Genomic DNA, 14,752 nt, shown 5'->3' with positions numbered 1-14,752 from the left:
TTTCCAGTTTAGTGTTCTAGCAGCATTCTCTGATAAAGTAGTTACCTGCATCTGTGGCTGGCGTCTTCAGAGGATCTGATAGTAGGAATGGAAAGCAAGTGGAGTATATATACCTGTGAGTAAAGGTCAATAGGTGAGGGCCTCTGAATAGAGTAGCCTGAGATGTGAGTCATTAAGAAGTCTCAGCCTGGGAGTAACAATGAAAATAGTAAGGTAAATTGTCTATTGTTACTCCCAGGCTACAGACCCTCTTTAATTCCGTTATAACAGGCTACCTTTATTCAGAGGGTTCTCACTTTATCCTATCCATCCCAGATGCCACATGATGGAAATGCCTGTAGAATGCCGTTAACACTACCATACTGGAACCCATGAAAGACCCTGCTGCAAGTTTCCATGCCATGGACCATGAGCCCAGGTTAACCTGCCTGCCCCCCACCTTGGAAACCCAGCATGTTTGACTCTAGACCAACCTTTACGTTCTCTGCCCTCCCTTCTGACTAGCTATATATAAATGGACTATTTAGATATTGTAGTGGACTGGCACCAATGTTCTCCTGCACCATGGGAGCCTGCAGTCCAGTTTTAAACATCTGAGCCTGGAAGTTCATCCCTGGGCACACTGCCCCTCAACCCCGTAGTGGCGAAATGATTGTCCCGATTACAAAGAGTTCATGGAACTGCTGCCACCATTCTCCGGTGGAGGAACCACACGGTAGCAGCTGGCCCTCAAAGGACGGGAGTTAGTTCAGCTGAAATGCAGGCACATGGAGTTAACCACGTTATGAACAGCCTATTCTCAGCCCCACCTTCTATGTGGACAAAAATCTCGCAGAGATGTTTGTTAAGGAAAGACAAGGCGAGGCTCAGCAGCTGCTCCGAGAAGTGCTTGCTCTGCGCTTCCAAGTCGTTTTCTTGGATTGCCAAACAAAGCAAGTCCAAGGCCGGCTTCAGTTCTTCAACACCTGTAAGAGAAGACATAAAACACACTGAAAGATTGACAGGCCACCTCATGTGACCAAAACATATCTTCACAATAGAATTGAGTTTGCTTCCATTTTCACTATGGTGCTCAACTATATGCCATTTACCCTGTTAGACATTTTGAAAATCAGGGGTACGATGCTACTCCAAGGAACCTCTTCTTAGCCAGTCAATCCTCAGCGACTTCTGGGCCCACATTCACCTTGACACCGCCAGGGCAGTGCTATTCCTGAGCAGTCAGGCCCTACAGCCAACCGCTCCCGTGCTCACTCTACTGCGCAAAACTTTGTATCAAAAATCAATGCCTATTTGTATGTCCAAGTTGTTTTACTTACTCTTCAAATAAAAATCTGATGTGATTTTTGAAGTCTGGTCTTGTAAGGAACAAGCTGACGAGAGACTGAAAAGATTCTCCTTGTTCTTTAAAAAAAAATCCACAGTATCTAGCTGCCGGTTCTCCAAGCCAGCCTAAACAAAAGAACAGCTCTGAAAAGGACTCCTGCTAATGAAAACGTTGCAATGTCATAATAACCACGGTTTGGTTAATTGTGATAATCCCAGATGGGTTTGTAAACAGCAAAATAAAAGCTTTTATGAGTCATGGCTCACTTCCTCAGATGTATATCAGACTCATGAAAGGTCATGCTGATTATTCTAATGCTTGAATGCAGGATGCCCAAACTGTGGCTTGATGGTGGGCGCTAAATTGGGACTCCAAGTTTGTACTGGGCAGGTTAACCGTAGTTTGCTGTTAGTGTCAGGGGGATGGTATCTACGTGATTGAGATGGATTCCTAGCTCAGTGTAATTGCTACAAGATCTATGTAACCAGCCTGCTATATGTTACCACGGCCATTCTGGGGCATTCTTTCCTTGATCTTTACTTTATGGCTTCACACACTGAGTGGATAACTAGGCTTTCCCTTGACACTTTGGTCTCATGAGAACCGGGATTGTTTCCGTGATCTCGTGGGGGCAGGATGCCAGGTGGCCTTCTATCTCTTTCTGTCGCTGACCTTGGGGCGCCTCAGCTCCAAACTAACTATTTCTCACGTTTCTTGGGGAAATGGGAGTGGGGACTAACATCGGGATAAATGGGACAGCAAAAGCCAGATTCTCCAAAGCTGGCTTTGCCAAGCTGGGTGCTTCGATGCCTATCAATAAACGCTGTTGATCAACAACACAGAGTCTGTTTATTGCTTCAAGGTTCGAGACCCAACAGTTAGCTCTGAATGCACAACTGTGTTTAGTTTCAGCCTCCAGATGGAGATGGAGAGCAATTAAAACACACACAACTTAGTGCTGCGGAAGCAGCTATCCCGAGAGCTTCTGCTTTGCTTCCTGCTACTTCTGACCCACCAAGTGGGACTTTAGCCTGGCAGTTGTGAGCTTTTCAGGCCATGCGACCGTGGTCTGGTAGTTTTTGCTCCTAACGTTTCGCCAGCGTCTATGGCTGGCATCTTTGGAGGCATATTGTGGTAAGATGTGTTAGGAGCAAAAACGACCAGACCACAGCCTGGAAAACCCACAACATCCAGTTCATTCTGGCCATGAAAGCCTTTGACAATACACAGAACTTTGGCCTGTTCACAGGAAACACAAAAGGAAGCAGGATAAATGCAGGCAGAGGCCTCAGAGATCCAGTAGCCTCCTTCAGAGGGTGGGAGAGTCAGATCTTGAAACAGCTGCTTGCAGGGGTTAGGTGGCAGAGGGGCACGTTGTCTTGGCACCATCCCTCCAGAGAGCTAGAACAGGGTCTCAACAACAGTATAACAATTCAACAATCAACAGTATAACAACTCAACAATCAACAGTATAACAACTCAACAATTTTTTACCTCTAAGGCATGTATGGGAATAGAACATCTTCCCCATCCATTGAGACGGCAAAGAGAATCCACAGTGCCGGCCCGACCATGAATTATCAGCCTGTTCAAGAATTCTTCTTGAGTTAAGCCGAACAGAACCAAGGAGAGGCCGAGATCTAAAGGTTCAAATAAAAAAGGAAAGGTGAATCATCTGTCTATTTTGTACTGTCAACACACATGATCCTTAACGGTTATGGAAAGCAGTACAACTGCCTCTCATCATTTTCTAGCACTTTATTTATTTATATTAATTTGTACCAAGTCCTTTCCCAGAAAAGCTGGGCTCAGGGCAGCCCACAACATATAAATTCTGCATGTGGAAAACATATAACGTACAATTTAAAATAATAAAAATCAAATTAACTGAAATATATATCCTATCCCAGTGTTTCCCAACCTTTTCGAGGTCAGGGTACCCTTGACCTCACTCTTCATATCTCACGGTACCCCTGCCGCCACCTCCCACCTTCCCCTCCCAGGGTGAAGGGAAGCACTTGGGGGGGGGGGGGGGCTGCTGACCTTGCGGCAGGCCCTGCCCCATGGGCCAGCTCCATGTCCTTGCTGGCGCCGGTGGGAGACACCACAAAAATGAGGGGAGCGGTAGTGTTGCCGCAGTACCCCTGGGACATGCTCACGGCACCCCAGGGTACCACGGAACCCTGGTTGGGAATGGCTGTCCTATCCTATATATTGGTGGCGCACTAAAATGTGACCTCATTTAGAATTAACAGTGCAATCCTATGCACAGTTACTCCAGTCTAAGCCAATTGAAATGAATTGCCTTAGGCTGGAGCAGGGGTCTGCAACCTGTGGCTCTCCAGATGTTCATGGACTACAATTCCCACCAGGCCCTGCTGGCAGGGGCTGATGGGAATTGTAGCCTATGAACATCTGGAGAGCCACAGGTTGCTGACTCCTGGGCTGCAGTAACTCTCCTCAGGACTGCACTGTAAGACTTCTTCTGACTTGAAAATCAGCTTCTAGATGGGAAAACTTTGACTTTCAGTCGCCGCCACTGATGCTCACCTGAAAAGATGAGACACGACTGCTCCTCTTGGCCGCATTCCACAAAGAGGGCATTTTTGCCCATGTGAGAACGCACGATATCCTGAGTCTCCAAATCCCACAGAACCAGAGTCAGTCCTTCGCTCTCGTGTGAGACGGCGAATAATGCACTAAAGCCTGTCACAGATTTACATTCGATTTTTACACAGTCTTCTGACCCCCCCAGATGTATCGGCCTCCACCGCCGTTCTCGTTCCTTGGTGCTTTTATGATCTTTCTTCCTTGCATTTGAAAAGACATAAGTAACATCTTGAAGAAGGGCAGAATCAGAGGCTTTATGGATCTTACAGTCGTGGTGCTCTGGATGCAGGCAGTACTGATACCAAGGTAAGTGAACATCAGCTACCAAATTTGGAGAATAAACCCTTTTGGCTGTTTCATTTAATGAAATTAAGTGTGCTTTCCAGGACCTAGGAAAGGGAGAAAAATTATGCCATAATTTCAATCGATGATGCCAGAAATGTCTAAGAGAAGCTACGTAGGGTCATAACACAAATATAATGGTAACTGCCTATAATTGGGGTCGCGTGGGTAACACAGCACCAGAGGTGGGATCCAGCAGGTTCTCACCAGTTCCCGAGAGTGGGTTACTGATTATCTGTGTGTGCTGAGAGGGGGTTACTAATTGGGTCTGCTTTTCCGTTAGAAATTCCATTAGGTCCAAAAATCATAAAGTCCTGTTGTTTCCTATGTGGCTGGTTAGCGAAGGTAGAAAACGGTAGAAAATTCTCCCTGTTGGGCTATTTTAAAAACATGTTTTAGAAATATGGTAAAGTTCCTTGTTTAAGGAAAGTATCCTTTTTTGGATTTCTAGAAACAAAATTAAGTATTTGAAAGTATTAAGTATTTGACAGGCAGTCAATTAGAGAAGTAGTTGTTTCTGTTGGCAGGAGACGATAGGACTTGCTAGAATGAGTTTAAATGATGGACAGAAAGATACCAGCTGGAAATGAGGAACTTTTTTTTTACAGTAAGAGTTTTTTACAGTAACAGAGAAATTATTAATGCCCCGCCCCCGGAATGCCTGGCCACGCCCCCATCATGCCCCGCCCAGCCCCATTGTCACTACGCCACTGTTTGAATCCCACCACCATGGGAACCTGTTACTAAAATTTTTGGATCCCACCACTGCACAGCACCCATCAGCCCCTTTGCCGGTATGTGCCAATTGTTTTTAGAAAATGAGCAGAGCCATGTGAGGCTTTTCCCCAGCAAGGCTTCTGATTGGTTACTGGAGATTCGACTGACTGGGTAGATTTCTTAAAATGTTGCTTTGGCAACAGCTGTCACCACAGGTAATCTGAGGCAACTGTGACTAGCTCTGTCTCCTGCGGCAGCCATGTTGTGAGTGCCTCACCCTGCTGAGGCAGAATTCCAGAGGTGCCTGGAGAATATGGCATATGCACTGAAGCTGAGACCACGCCTAGAAGTTCCTTTGATGAAATCCATCCGCATGTATTTGGTGCCTTGGCTTGGAAGGGTAAGCTTGCCCTCAAGTTATTTTGTTAACAAAACAAGCAGCTTGGGCCAGAGCACTAAAATGGCCCCCATTTGTGAACAAACTAACCCACCTCCTACCCCTTAGGAGACGCAGCACCAGATGGGCTAACGTACCTGTCTGTCTGAAATGCCCGGTTCACCAGGGTCATGCTGTAATCTGAGCTTCTGAGGTCCTCCTCGTCCATCTCCTTCAGTTGTTCTACAAACAGATCGTCAAAGTTTCTCTTGCAGAGTAAATGTGCAGGATATTCTCTGTTGGAAAAGAGATGTCCCCATTCATCAGCTACCTCCCAATACTGGATGAACCAGTGTTTCCCAACCTTTTCGACATCATGGTACCTTTGACCTCACTCTTCATATCTCACGGTACCCCCCATCCCCCCACCTTCCCCTCCCAGTGTCCATGCTTGCCACCCCTCACGCTTCCTCCCAGGGCAGGAAGGGAAGCACCGGTGTTCTTGCGGGAATTGGCTACTGACCTTGCGGCAGGCCCTGCCTCCTGGGCCAGCTCCATGTCCTTGCTGGCACCGGCAGGAGACACCACAAAAGTGAGGGGTGGTAGTGTTGCTATGGTACCCCTGGGACATGCTCACGGCACCCCAGGGTACCACGGAACCCTGGTTGGGAATCACTGGTATGAACCATCATCCCCTCCAGAACAAAGTATGGGATCTATAGGCATTCTTTCTTTCCATAGCGCTAATCCACAAACAACCCCCAAATTTCACCCCTTGAGTGCCAGTCTCATTTACTCTCTTTCCATCTCTTTGATATTGAAAAAGCTGCAGATGGGTCTCATGACCATCATCCATACGTAGCTTTGATATTGTTCAATAGAAAAAATGAAAAACAAAGCTAAATCCAGCAGCAGTGCAGCAGTGGCGTAGTGGTTAAGAGCACTCTAATCTGGTTAAGTGCATTCTAATCTGGAGGAACCGGGTTTGATTCCCTGCTCTGCCGCTTGAGCTGTGGAGGCTTATCTGGGGAATTCAGATTAGCCTGTGCACTGTGGGGGTGACCTTGGGCTAGTCACAGCTTTTCGGAGCTCTCTCAGCCCCACCCACCTCACAGGGTGTTCGTTGTGTGGGGGGAAGGGCAAGGAGATTGTCAGCCCCTTTGAGTCTCTTTGCAGGAGAGAAAGGGGGGATATAAATCCAAACTCTTCTTCTTCTTCTAAAGTTCCAAGTACTCAAGAGGCACATCTCTGACAAACTGACGGATGCCTCAAATTAACTTGATACAAAGACCATTATTGACCAGTACAAAGTTCCCAAACGGAAGCAAAAGTTTAGAAAAACTCTCTAGGACAAATTAATAATACTCTAACTCGGAAGTTGCCAAACTAGCTGAATGATGCAGCAGCGATGTCTTCTGCAAGCGACGAGTAGCGAGATGACTGGCGAGTTCCTTCTTCCCACAAAGATCCTGCCCAGAACGTTTCTTTTACGGCTCTTGCAGTACACTCTTAGCTATGCAGATCCAAAGGAGGACTTTGCTAGTGATAAACAAAAACGGAAAATCTACATGCGCTTGATAGTATAATTTACAACGCTCACCTGAAATATAAATCAAGGTCAATAGCGGCAGCATAGCCAGAACAGCTAGTGATGACAGCGACACTGAGATCGTGTGATAGGTTTAGTGATTCCAGTGGTGACAGAAGCGCCGGGTTCTTCTCATCTTGCTCCTCTGCTTGATAGAGGGCAACGTCAACATAGGCGAGATACGTCCCATCGACTGCGTCAAACACGTCTTTGCAGGAATGTCAAAGAAAATCACTGATCCAGCCCCATAAAGAAGCACAACATGCAAAGGACAACCTGCCATCCTGGAGCAGCAGTGGCGTAGGAGGTTAAGAGCTCGTGCATTCTAATCTGGAGGAACCGGGTTTGATTCCCAGCTTTGCCGCTTGAGCTGTGGAGGCTTCTCTGGGGAATTCAGATTAGCCTGTGCACTCCCACACACGCCAGCTGGGTGACCTTGGCCTAGTCACAGCTTCTCAGAGCTCTCTCAGCCCCACCTACCTCACAGGGTGTTTGTTGTGAGGGGGGAAGGGCAAGGAGATTGTCAGCCCCTTTGAGTCTCCTGCAGGAGAGAAAGGGGGGATATAAATCCAAACTCTTCTTCTTCTTCTTCTGGGCACATTGACTCAGAAGGAAACCACAGTTTCTTTGGAAATTTTTGGTCTTTGTGAGAGAGCCGTGGGCAGCAAGTCTTTGCCATGTGAAGACAAACGATGCTATGGCTCTGTCAGAATAATCTGCTTTTAGGATGTTGTGAGTTTTCCAGGTTGTATGGTCACGTTCCAGTAGTATTTTTTCCTTGTCCTCCATTTTACCCTATGAGAAAGGCTATTCTCCATTATTCCCAATGGGCAAGGTTGTCCTCCATTTTACCCTATGGGAAAAGGGTAAACAGAATAGCCCACAACATTCTAGTGATTCCGGCTGTGAAAGCCTTCAACAATACATAATCTACTTCTTCTAGGCAGAGTCAGTCTCTGTGAAGTTAGAAATCTTTCTTCTTGAAGTTCCCACCCTAATCCTGGAATGGGGGTAAAGACCTATAGTCAACTGAATTTTTTCTATTTAATTTTGCAGTTGTGGCCTGTTGACCTTATGCAGTTTTTAAATCTGCTATTTGCTTTTTCGTTTTCTTTTAATACTAGTATCTCTACAGTTTTTTCACCTGCAAATCTTTAGAACAACTCTGCACCCTGAATATCTTGTTGGTCCCTAAAGCACTACTTACCTCAAATCTAGCCGAGACAGAAATTAAATCTACCTACATTTAGTTAAAAGCAAACCCTACAGAGTTTAATTGTACATATTCTTAATTGAATATTCAACACTAGCTGAACACAGCGGAACAAACATAGGCTCATTCCGCACACGCAAAATAATGCACTTTCAAGCTGCTTTCACAACTGTTTTTGCCATTCCGCACAGCTTCAAAGAGCCCTGAAAGCAGCTTGAAAGTGCATTATTCTGCGTGTGCGGAATGAGCCTTAGCCTTTTAAAAAGATATTGGCATTTATTCATTAATTTTTTTAATACAAGATGGTGTAGATTGCATTATCTTCCGCAAAATTTAGATCTACTTTCCCTCCATTTAAGGCACACTTTCCCCATAAAGGATACATATCCATCCTGATTCGTCTAACAAGACAACAACACCTCTGCAAAAGGAAGTGTCCACAATCCTTTCCAAAACTTGTGGTGACAGGTCAAGGAAAAAACAGTCTTCCAGCTCTTCTGCCTCCTGTTGTCCTCCCGGAAAAGCAAGGCACACAACAATAGAGCTGTTGAGCATGAGCAGAGCTCTGCCATTTTCAAACGACAGCACTTTCAAAGAAGAGATTGGTGGCACACCTGAACAAAGGGGAGAAAGGAACAGTCTCAAATGCAGCAGCAAAGGTAGGGCAAAACTCCCTCTCTGACGCATCAGAAGAAGCAACAGTTGGTCTTATCCATCTTTGTGCAAGTGCAGGTGTAACCCCCGTGCTCAGAATGGGTTGACCCAGAAAGGGGTGGAGACTCAAAGCAGCAGAAGGATGCAGAACTCATGAGGTTGGAGGAGACAAGGCTACCAGGCTGGGACCTTGATTGATTTTATTAAGCCCTTAACACCTTGTTAAGGTAACTGCAATGTTGTTGGGAACTACTGGGAAGGTAGTTGTTTATTTTTGCTATGTTGTAAATGTTGGAGTTTATTGTTTCAGGGTTTCTTTTTGTGGTTGTGGTGGGTGAGAGTTCTCCTGGAAACCTTCGTCATGTTGAATCCTGTTCATCAAACCCTTGGAGTCTTTAGGAGCCAACCCACTTGCAAAGAAGAATTGGACTTGGCAGTATCAGAAGACTGTAACTAGAAGGACTTGAAATGCAACCTGAACAGGACCTTGAAGTGTGATGTTAAATGTTGATGTTATATGTTATATGTTAAGAAAGTAAACCATTTTGTTGTTTTTAAAATTTGTTGTTGCAAACTCATTCCAAGTTCTGCCCCACAGAACCCACAGATAGAGGTTACACAGGCACTTTTGAACTAGTCCACGGAGTACAAACCCAAGTAGAACTACACCCTTCAAAGCCCAAAGACACCTTTTACAAGCAATACCTACCTAATCAAGTTACATTTCATCCTCGCAGCTGATGCAACTAAGAAGACTGCTTGGTACAAGTCGGTGAAATGGATTCACTCATCTCCAATAAGCCGGCACACCCAGTTGCAAACAAATGTTATACTCACTAATATTTTTCTGTTCGATCAGCCTCTTCAGCCTGTCCTCAGTGCAGCTACGCACCAGCGTCGCTTTACATTTCTGAACCTTTGGGGAAACTTCATACACAGAAAGTTCGCGGCTGTGGCTCAGGGTCAGCAGCTTCAGGCTGTCGGCCACGGGATCGCGGTCTTCCGAATTCTCCCACACAAAGCTGCGAAAGCAAGAGTTTGAAAACATGACTATGAGCCCTTCCGCACATGCAGAATAGTGCACTTTCAATCCACTTTCACAACTGTTTGCAAGTGGATTCTGCTATTCCGCACAGTAAAATCCAGCTGCAAAGTGCACTGAAAGTGGATTGAAAGTATGTTATTCTGCCTGTGCGGAAGGTAGCTTTGACCTGTGACCTCTGCTCCTGCTGGTCTGCTGAACTGCTCCACACGCTGCGGTTTGCAAAGATCTTGCCCCGGTCGGTGCCACCAGGTGCCTCTTCTGGTGCTCTTTCCAGCGGAGGGCCGTTTCCCCAAAAGCCGCCCTGCCCACCAGCTCTGGGGGTCCGGCCGGCTGCCGGAGGGGGGGGAGGGAGGGAGGCGCCCAGCGGCCCCCCAGGGCCATTCCCGCCACAGAGAGTCCAGCCAGCAGCAGCCCCTGTCGTGTTCACGGGCAAACAAGCCCCCAGGTAGAACGGGCAGCAGCAGCAGCAAGTGAGCAGGGCGGGGGTGGAGCAGGTGCCGCGGGGCCAGCAGCAGCAGCAGCAGCGGGCAGAGCGGCCCAGGGGGCCCACATGTGCGGAAGGGCAGCGACCCCACACACGCCCCCGACGGCGACCGCAGGAGAGGCTGCAGCAGGCAGGCTGGAGGTCCGCCCGACACTGCGGGCTGCCAACTCCCGACCGGGATATCCCGGGAGACTTGGGGACGGGAGACTGGGGAAGAGGGGCACGGTGCCCTAGCCCCCCGCCCCCCAACCCCCGAGGCAGCCCCGCCGACCGGGGAGCGGTGGCCCCTCTGCCTGTCTGTCGCCCGCGGGCCCCCTGCAGTCCCGGGAGGCGTCCGGGGGTCCCAGGCGGAGGGGGTGGCCGCCCTTACTCTCGGCAGCCGGGGACGGCGAGGAGGGCGGGGCGGCGGCGGCCTCCTTCTTCCCAGCGCAGCTCCCGGCCCTCGGCGGCGTCGAGCGCCAGGGCCTGGTGGCGCCGGCTGAGCCTGGCGCGGGCGAGGGGTCCGGGCGGCGCGCGGAGGGGCAGCAGCAGCACAGGCAGCGCCGCGGCCATCGCCTCCCCTCCGCCAGCCGGCCGGCCGGCCTCCGGACTACCCCTCCCAGAAGGCCCCGCTGCGGCCGCGCGGTGCACGCCGGGAGACGTAGTCCCCGTCGCAGGGCGGGGGAGTTGGGTCCGTGCGTCGCGCGTCGTGACGTGGAGGCCCGCCCTTCCTGTCGGCGCCGGAAGTGGGCGCCTGAGAGCGGGGCGGGGGTCGGGGTGGATGGCGGCGTCGCTGGCGGCTGCTTCCGGGCCGGGCTCGGGGCGCGATGCTGTCGCTGGCGCCGGGCCTGGGGCTGCTGGCGTGGCGGGCGTGGTGGGGGCGGCGGCGGGGGCATGAGCCAGCGGCGGCCGGGCGGGAGAGCCGCGGCGCCATGGAGCAGGAGCGGGCGCTGGAGGTCTACGGTCAGTGCGCGGGCACGTGGGCGGGGCGCGTCACTCTGCTGCCCGGTGGGCGCGGCTGGAGGCCTGACACGCGTCTTCTTCCTCTCCCCACGGCAGACCTCATCCGCACGATCCGCGACCCGGAGAAGCCGAACACCCTGGAGGAGCTGGACGTGGTGAGCGAGGGCGGCGTGGACGTGCAGGAGACCCGCCCGGAGGAGTTCCTGGTCACCATCCGCTTCACGCCCACCGTCCCGCACTGCTCTCTGGCCACCCTCATCGGTGGGTGAGGCTGCCCGTCCCCGCAGGCGGGGGGGGGGGAAGGAAGGGGGGGAACTGAGACGCGTGTCCTCAAGGAGCCTCTGGGCAAAAACTGAGACACGTGTACTCAAGGAGCCTCCGGCGCCCCCGGGCATCTGCGCAGTTTTGCGGGTGGAAAGCAGAGGCGTTTTTCCAGAAACGTGGCAAACGGCGCAAGTTTACATTTTTGCCTGCAGGGTCAGCTCTGCCGGGTGTTCTATTAATGACTTCAAAAAATTAGTTCTCCCACTGGAGTAGCAATTTACCGCACAGCAATGTAATCTCAATGTAAATATAACAGCTAGCCAGATTCTAGATGATTAACCAGCTGGCCTCGTTAAACTTCACGGCTGTTAAAGGCAGGTCAGGGTTTTTCCAAGTACAATAATGGTAACAATCAGGGAGGACAACGCTCTGCAATTGGTTTGTTCTTATGCCTCTCGAGATGTTATATTTATATTGGGATTATGTTGCCATGCCGTTCTAACTTAGGTTTATATATATTACTCCAATGGGAGAATGTAAACAATTTTTCCAAAACATTTGGTTACTGTTTGTAAAATTATAAAATTATTTTGGTTACTTAAAAGTAAATTGCTACTCCAGTGGGAGAACTAATTTTTTGAAGTCATTATTGTAGCTTGTTGGTACAAGTTTTCTTCATTTTCATTTTGGTGTGTACCTTCCCCTCTTGCTTAGCATGGGTGTGCTATTAAAGCAAGAAAGGAGTTTAGGTTTGATAAAGCGTTGCATATACTTCATTCATTTCCAAATCTATTCAACCCCATTCCCCCTCCCGGCGGTTTCAGAATGTCTGGAAACAATATTTCTCTGGCTCTGTCACTTTGCTTTGTGACCATTTAGCAAATAAACTCTTAACTCTTTTTCTCCAACTGCAGGGCTGTGTTTGCGGATCAAGCTTCAGAGATGTTTGCCTTTTAAACACAAGGTATGTTATGCCGACGTTAGCATTTGTATCCAGGAATATACAAGAGGTGGGTTTTGGGAAACAAATATGTAGGATACTTTCAGATGTTACCTTTTTGCTGCTTCACGATCTCTGAGGGTGCTGTTGTAAGTTTATACAGGAATCTGGATGGGTTGCTATCCTAACTAGTGGAAGGAATATGGTTGACTACATTTACCAAAGGAATATGGTTTACCACATATGCTAGTGGAAGGAATATGGTTTACCACATTCCTATCAAGCCCAGGATCTGAAGCACAACTCTGTAACTCTTGACTCAAAAGTCTTTATTGGCAAGTACCACCTCGAGCCCTTCGGGGGTGAGGCGGTCTACAAATATAATTAACAAACAAACAAATAAATAAATAAGTATCTCAGGCTGGAATCTCAAAGCCAATTCTAAATTGTCTCTGCTGAGCACCACAAGCTCCTGCTTCTCCCCTTCCCGGTCCCACGTTCAACCCAGACTACAAAAGCATAGCTTTAGGAATGTTATCCACTCTCAAGGTCAGATATGGCACCTGGCCTTCACTACTTGACTGAAACGAAGGTAACCATCCATCCTTTCCTCCCCCTGTGGCTGGTAGATGTCTGACCTCTCTTCTCCTTTAGCTCCATCTGACCCAGGAAAGGAAAGTCTTGGGCTCATGGAACTCGTGTGGCTTAATAGCCACATGGTTGGGAAGGGGGCAGCAGTCTCCCTGTCTCTTCAATCCATGAAGTTGTGTTGGTGGAAGCAGGAGGAGAAGGCGATTTCCCCCATTGGTCATGCTAATCCTGAGAATGTAATTTGCCTGGGTTAGAGGGCACTGCTTGAGATGGGGGAACGTAGTGAAGATCAGTACTTTCATTGGTAATTATTAGGTTCTTGCCATGTTTAGTGATCAGATGAACAAATGTACATCCATGGGTGTGTCTGCAGAGAGCTGTTGCAAGACTTTCCAGCATGATGAAATTTTGGGTGTTCCTGCATTTAGTTTAGTTTGACATGTGGAAAGTGATGTTGAGAGAGACTGAAACAAAATGAGGAAGCAGTGGAAGGCGAGAACGGATCAGCAGGGGAGTGGCGGGGTTTCTGTTCATTAGGTAGGCCCATTGAGAGTGCAAGATGCAGCTGCCTCTCAGTTTTCGCTTATCCCACCCCAAAATAAAATAATAAAGCAGTAATAATAAAGAACTCTAGTCATGATGCAAAGGTGGTTTACTAGAGCAGGTGACCCAAAGACATTGTTCTCATTTAACGTGTACGCGTTGTAAGGTAGCTGTGTTCACAGCCATGTGTGTTTTATGCAGATATTTTGACTCTTGTCCTAAAAGGTCAAAACATCTCTAAGCAAACTGTCTCTCCTCTAGCTGGAAATCTACATATCGGAGGGAATGCATTCCACTGAGATGGACAGTAAGTGTTCCTTCAGTCTGTGTTTCGGAACAGTCCGACCCTTTGATGTTCATGCAGCAAATGCTGCACTTGGGCTTTTGCTAGTGTGGAAAATACCTGGGGCAGACACGGCTGCGCTTTAATAAGTCCACACACTTTTTATGATTTCATATGTTCATGTCCTCAGCCACTTATGGGGTATGGCTGGCGTGGTGAAATTAAATCATCCTCACAAATAAATTTAGAAATAAATTTAGAATTTTGAACAAATAAATTTAAAAATCTCTTTTATGGGGAGGGGGATCTCATTTTAGCCTTTAAAGAAAACTTTAAATAATCCAGTTGCTCTGGGATCCCAAATTAAAATTGAGGGGGGGGGGGATTTATTTTTTATCTTAATGTAACTTTAAAGGGAACACAAACCCCCAAAACTGCAAAATTATCCCAATTGCTGAGGAGCCTGTCTGTTAATTAAATTCTAACTAATCAGACAAGCTGTTCGCCTGAGCATCTGTGCCCTGCCGCAGAGTTCAGGCCTCTGTGGGTGAACTTCACGGATTGACTTCAAGCAGCCTTTCATAAACTTAGACAAATTTAATACAAACCCAGTTTTCTTTGAAGCGAGATAGCTGAACCTTGCTACGGCCTTGGCAAGCCCTCAGTTTGAGAAAGAAGGGATCATACTGATGAGATTCAGATAACTGAGCTTTTACCTTAACACAGGGAGCAGCAGAGATCTCTTTGGAAGGCTTTGCTCGGGCTTCTGGTGTGTCAAGATCTGAGTGGGTGGACTTGCCATCACTTTCTAGGCCAGGGGTCTGCAACCTGTG

The 14,752-nt window shown here is 48.3% G+C and overlaps 2 protein-coding genes across 4 annotated transcripts in view; one reads left to right on the top strand and one right to left on the bottom strand.

Annotated features, from left to right (window-relative positions):
* The window catches only part of SPG11 (SPG11 vesicle trafficking associated, spatacsin), a 52,434-nt gene extending 41,490 nt beyond the window's left edge, over positions 1 to 10,944 (bottom strand). For all 3 annotated transcript variants that reach the window (XM_048481760.1, XM_048481761.1, XM_048481762.1), the window contains exons 1-9: positions 10,727 to 10,944; positions 9,665 to 9,849; positions 8,557 to 8,787; positions 6,973 to 7,168; positions 5,531 to 5,668; positions 3,878 to 4,326; positions 2,822 to 2,967; positions 1,320 to 1,452; positions 810 to 965 (exon numbers count right to left, since the gene is read on the bottom strand). In XM_048481760.1, coding sequence (XP_048337717.1) covers positions 810 to 965; positions 1,320 to 1,452; positions 2,822 to 2,967; positions 3,878 to 4,326; positions 5,531 to 5,668; positions 6,973 to 7,168; positions 8,557 to 8,787; positions 9,665 to 9,849; positions 10,727 to 10,908 — 1,816 coding nt within the window. In that variant the 5' untranslated portion in view covers positions 10,909 to 10,944. The remainder of the gene's footprint in view (positions 1 to 809; positions 966 to 1,319; positions 1,453 to 2,821; positions 2,968 to 3,877; positions 4,327 to 5,530; positions 5,669 to 6,972; positions 7,169 to 8,556; positions 8,788 to 9,664; positions 9,850 to 10,726) is intronic.
* A 157-nt stretch (positions 10,945 to 11,101) lies between these two features.
* On the top strand, positions 11,102 to 14,738 carry CIAO2A (cytosolic iron-sulfur assembly component 2A). The gene is made up of 4 exons (XM_048519626.1): positions 11,102 to 11,298; positions 11,395 to 11,559; positions 12,477 to 12,526; positions 13,898 to 14,738. The coding sequence occupies exons 1-4, from the start codon at positions 11,163 to 11,165 to the stop codon at positions 14,063 to 14,065; spliced, it is 519 nt and encodes a 172-aa protein (XP_048375583.1). The 5' UTR covers positions 11,102 to 11,162; the 3' UTR covers positions 14,066 to 14,738.
* Positions 14,739 to 14,752: the final 14 nt, after the last annotated feature.

Source organism: Sphaerodactylus townsendi, linkage group LG17 (genome assembly GCF_021028975.2).
Source record: "Sphaerodactylus townsendi isolate TG3544 linkage group LG17, MPM_Stown_v2.3, whole genome shotgun sequence".
Lineage (NCBI taxonomy): Eukaryota > Metazoa > Chordata > Lepidosauria > Squamata > Sphaerodactylidae > Sphaerodactylus > Sphaerodactylus townsendi.
This window is presented reverse-complemented; position numbering and strand designations above follow the sequence as displayed.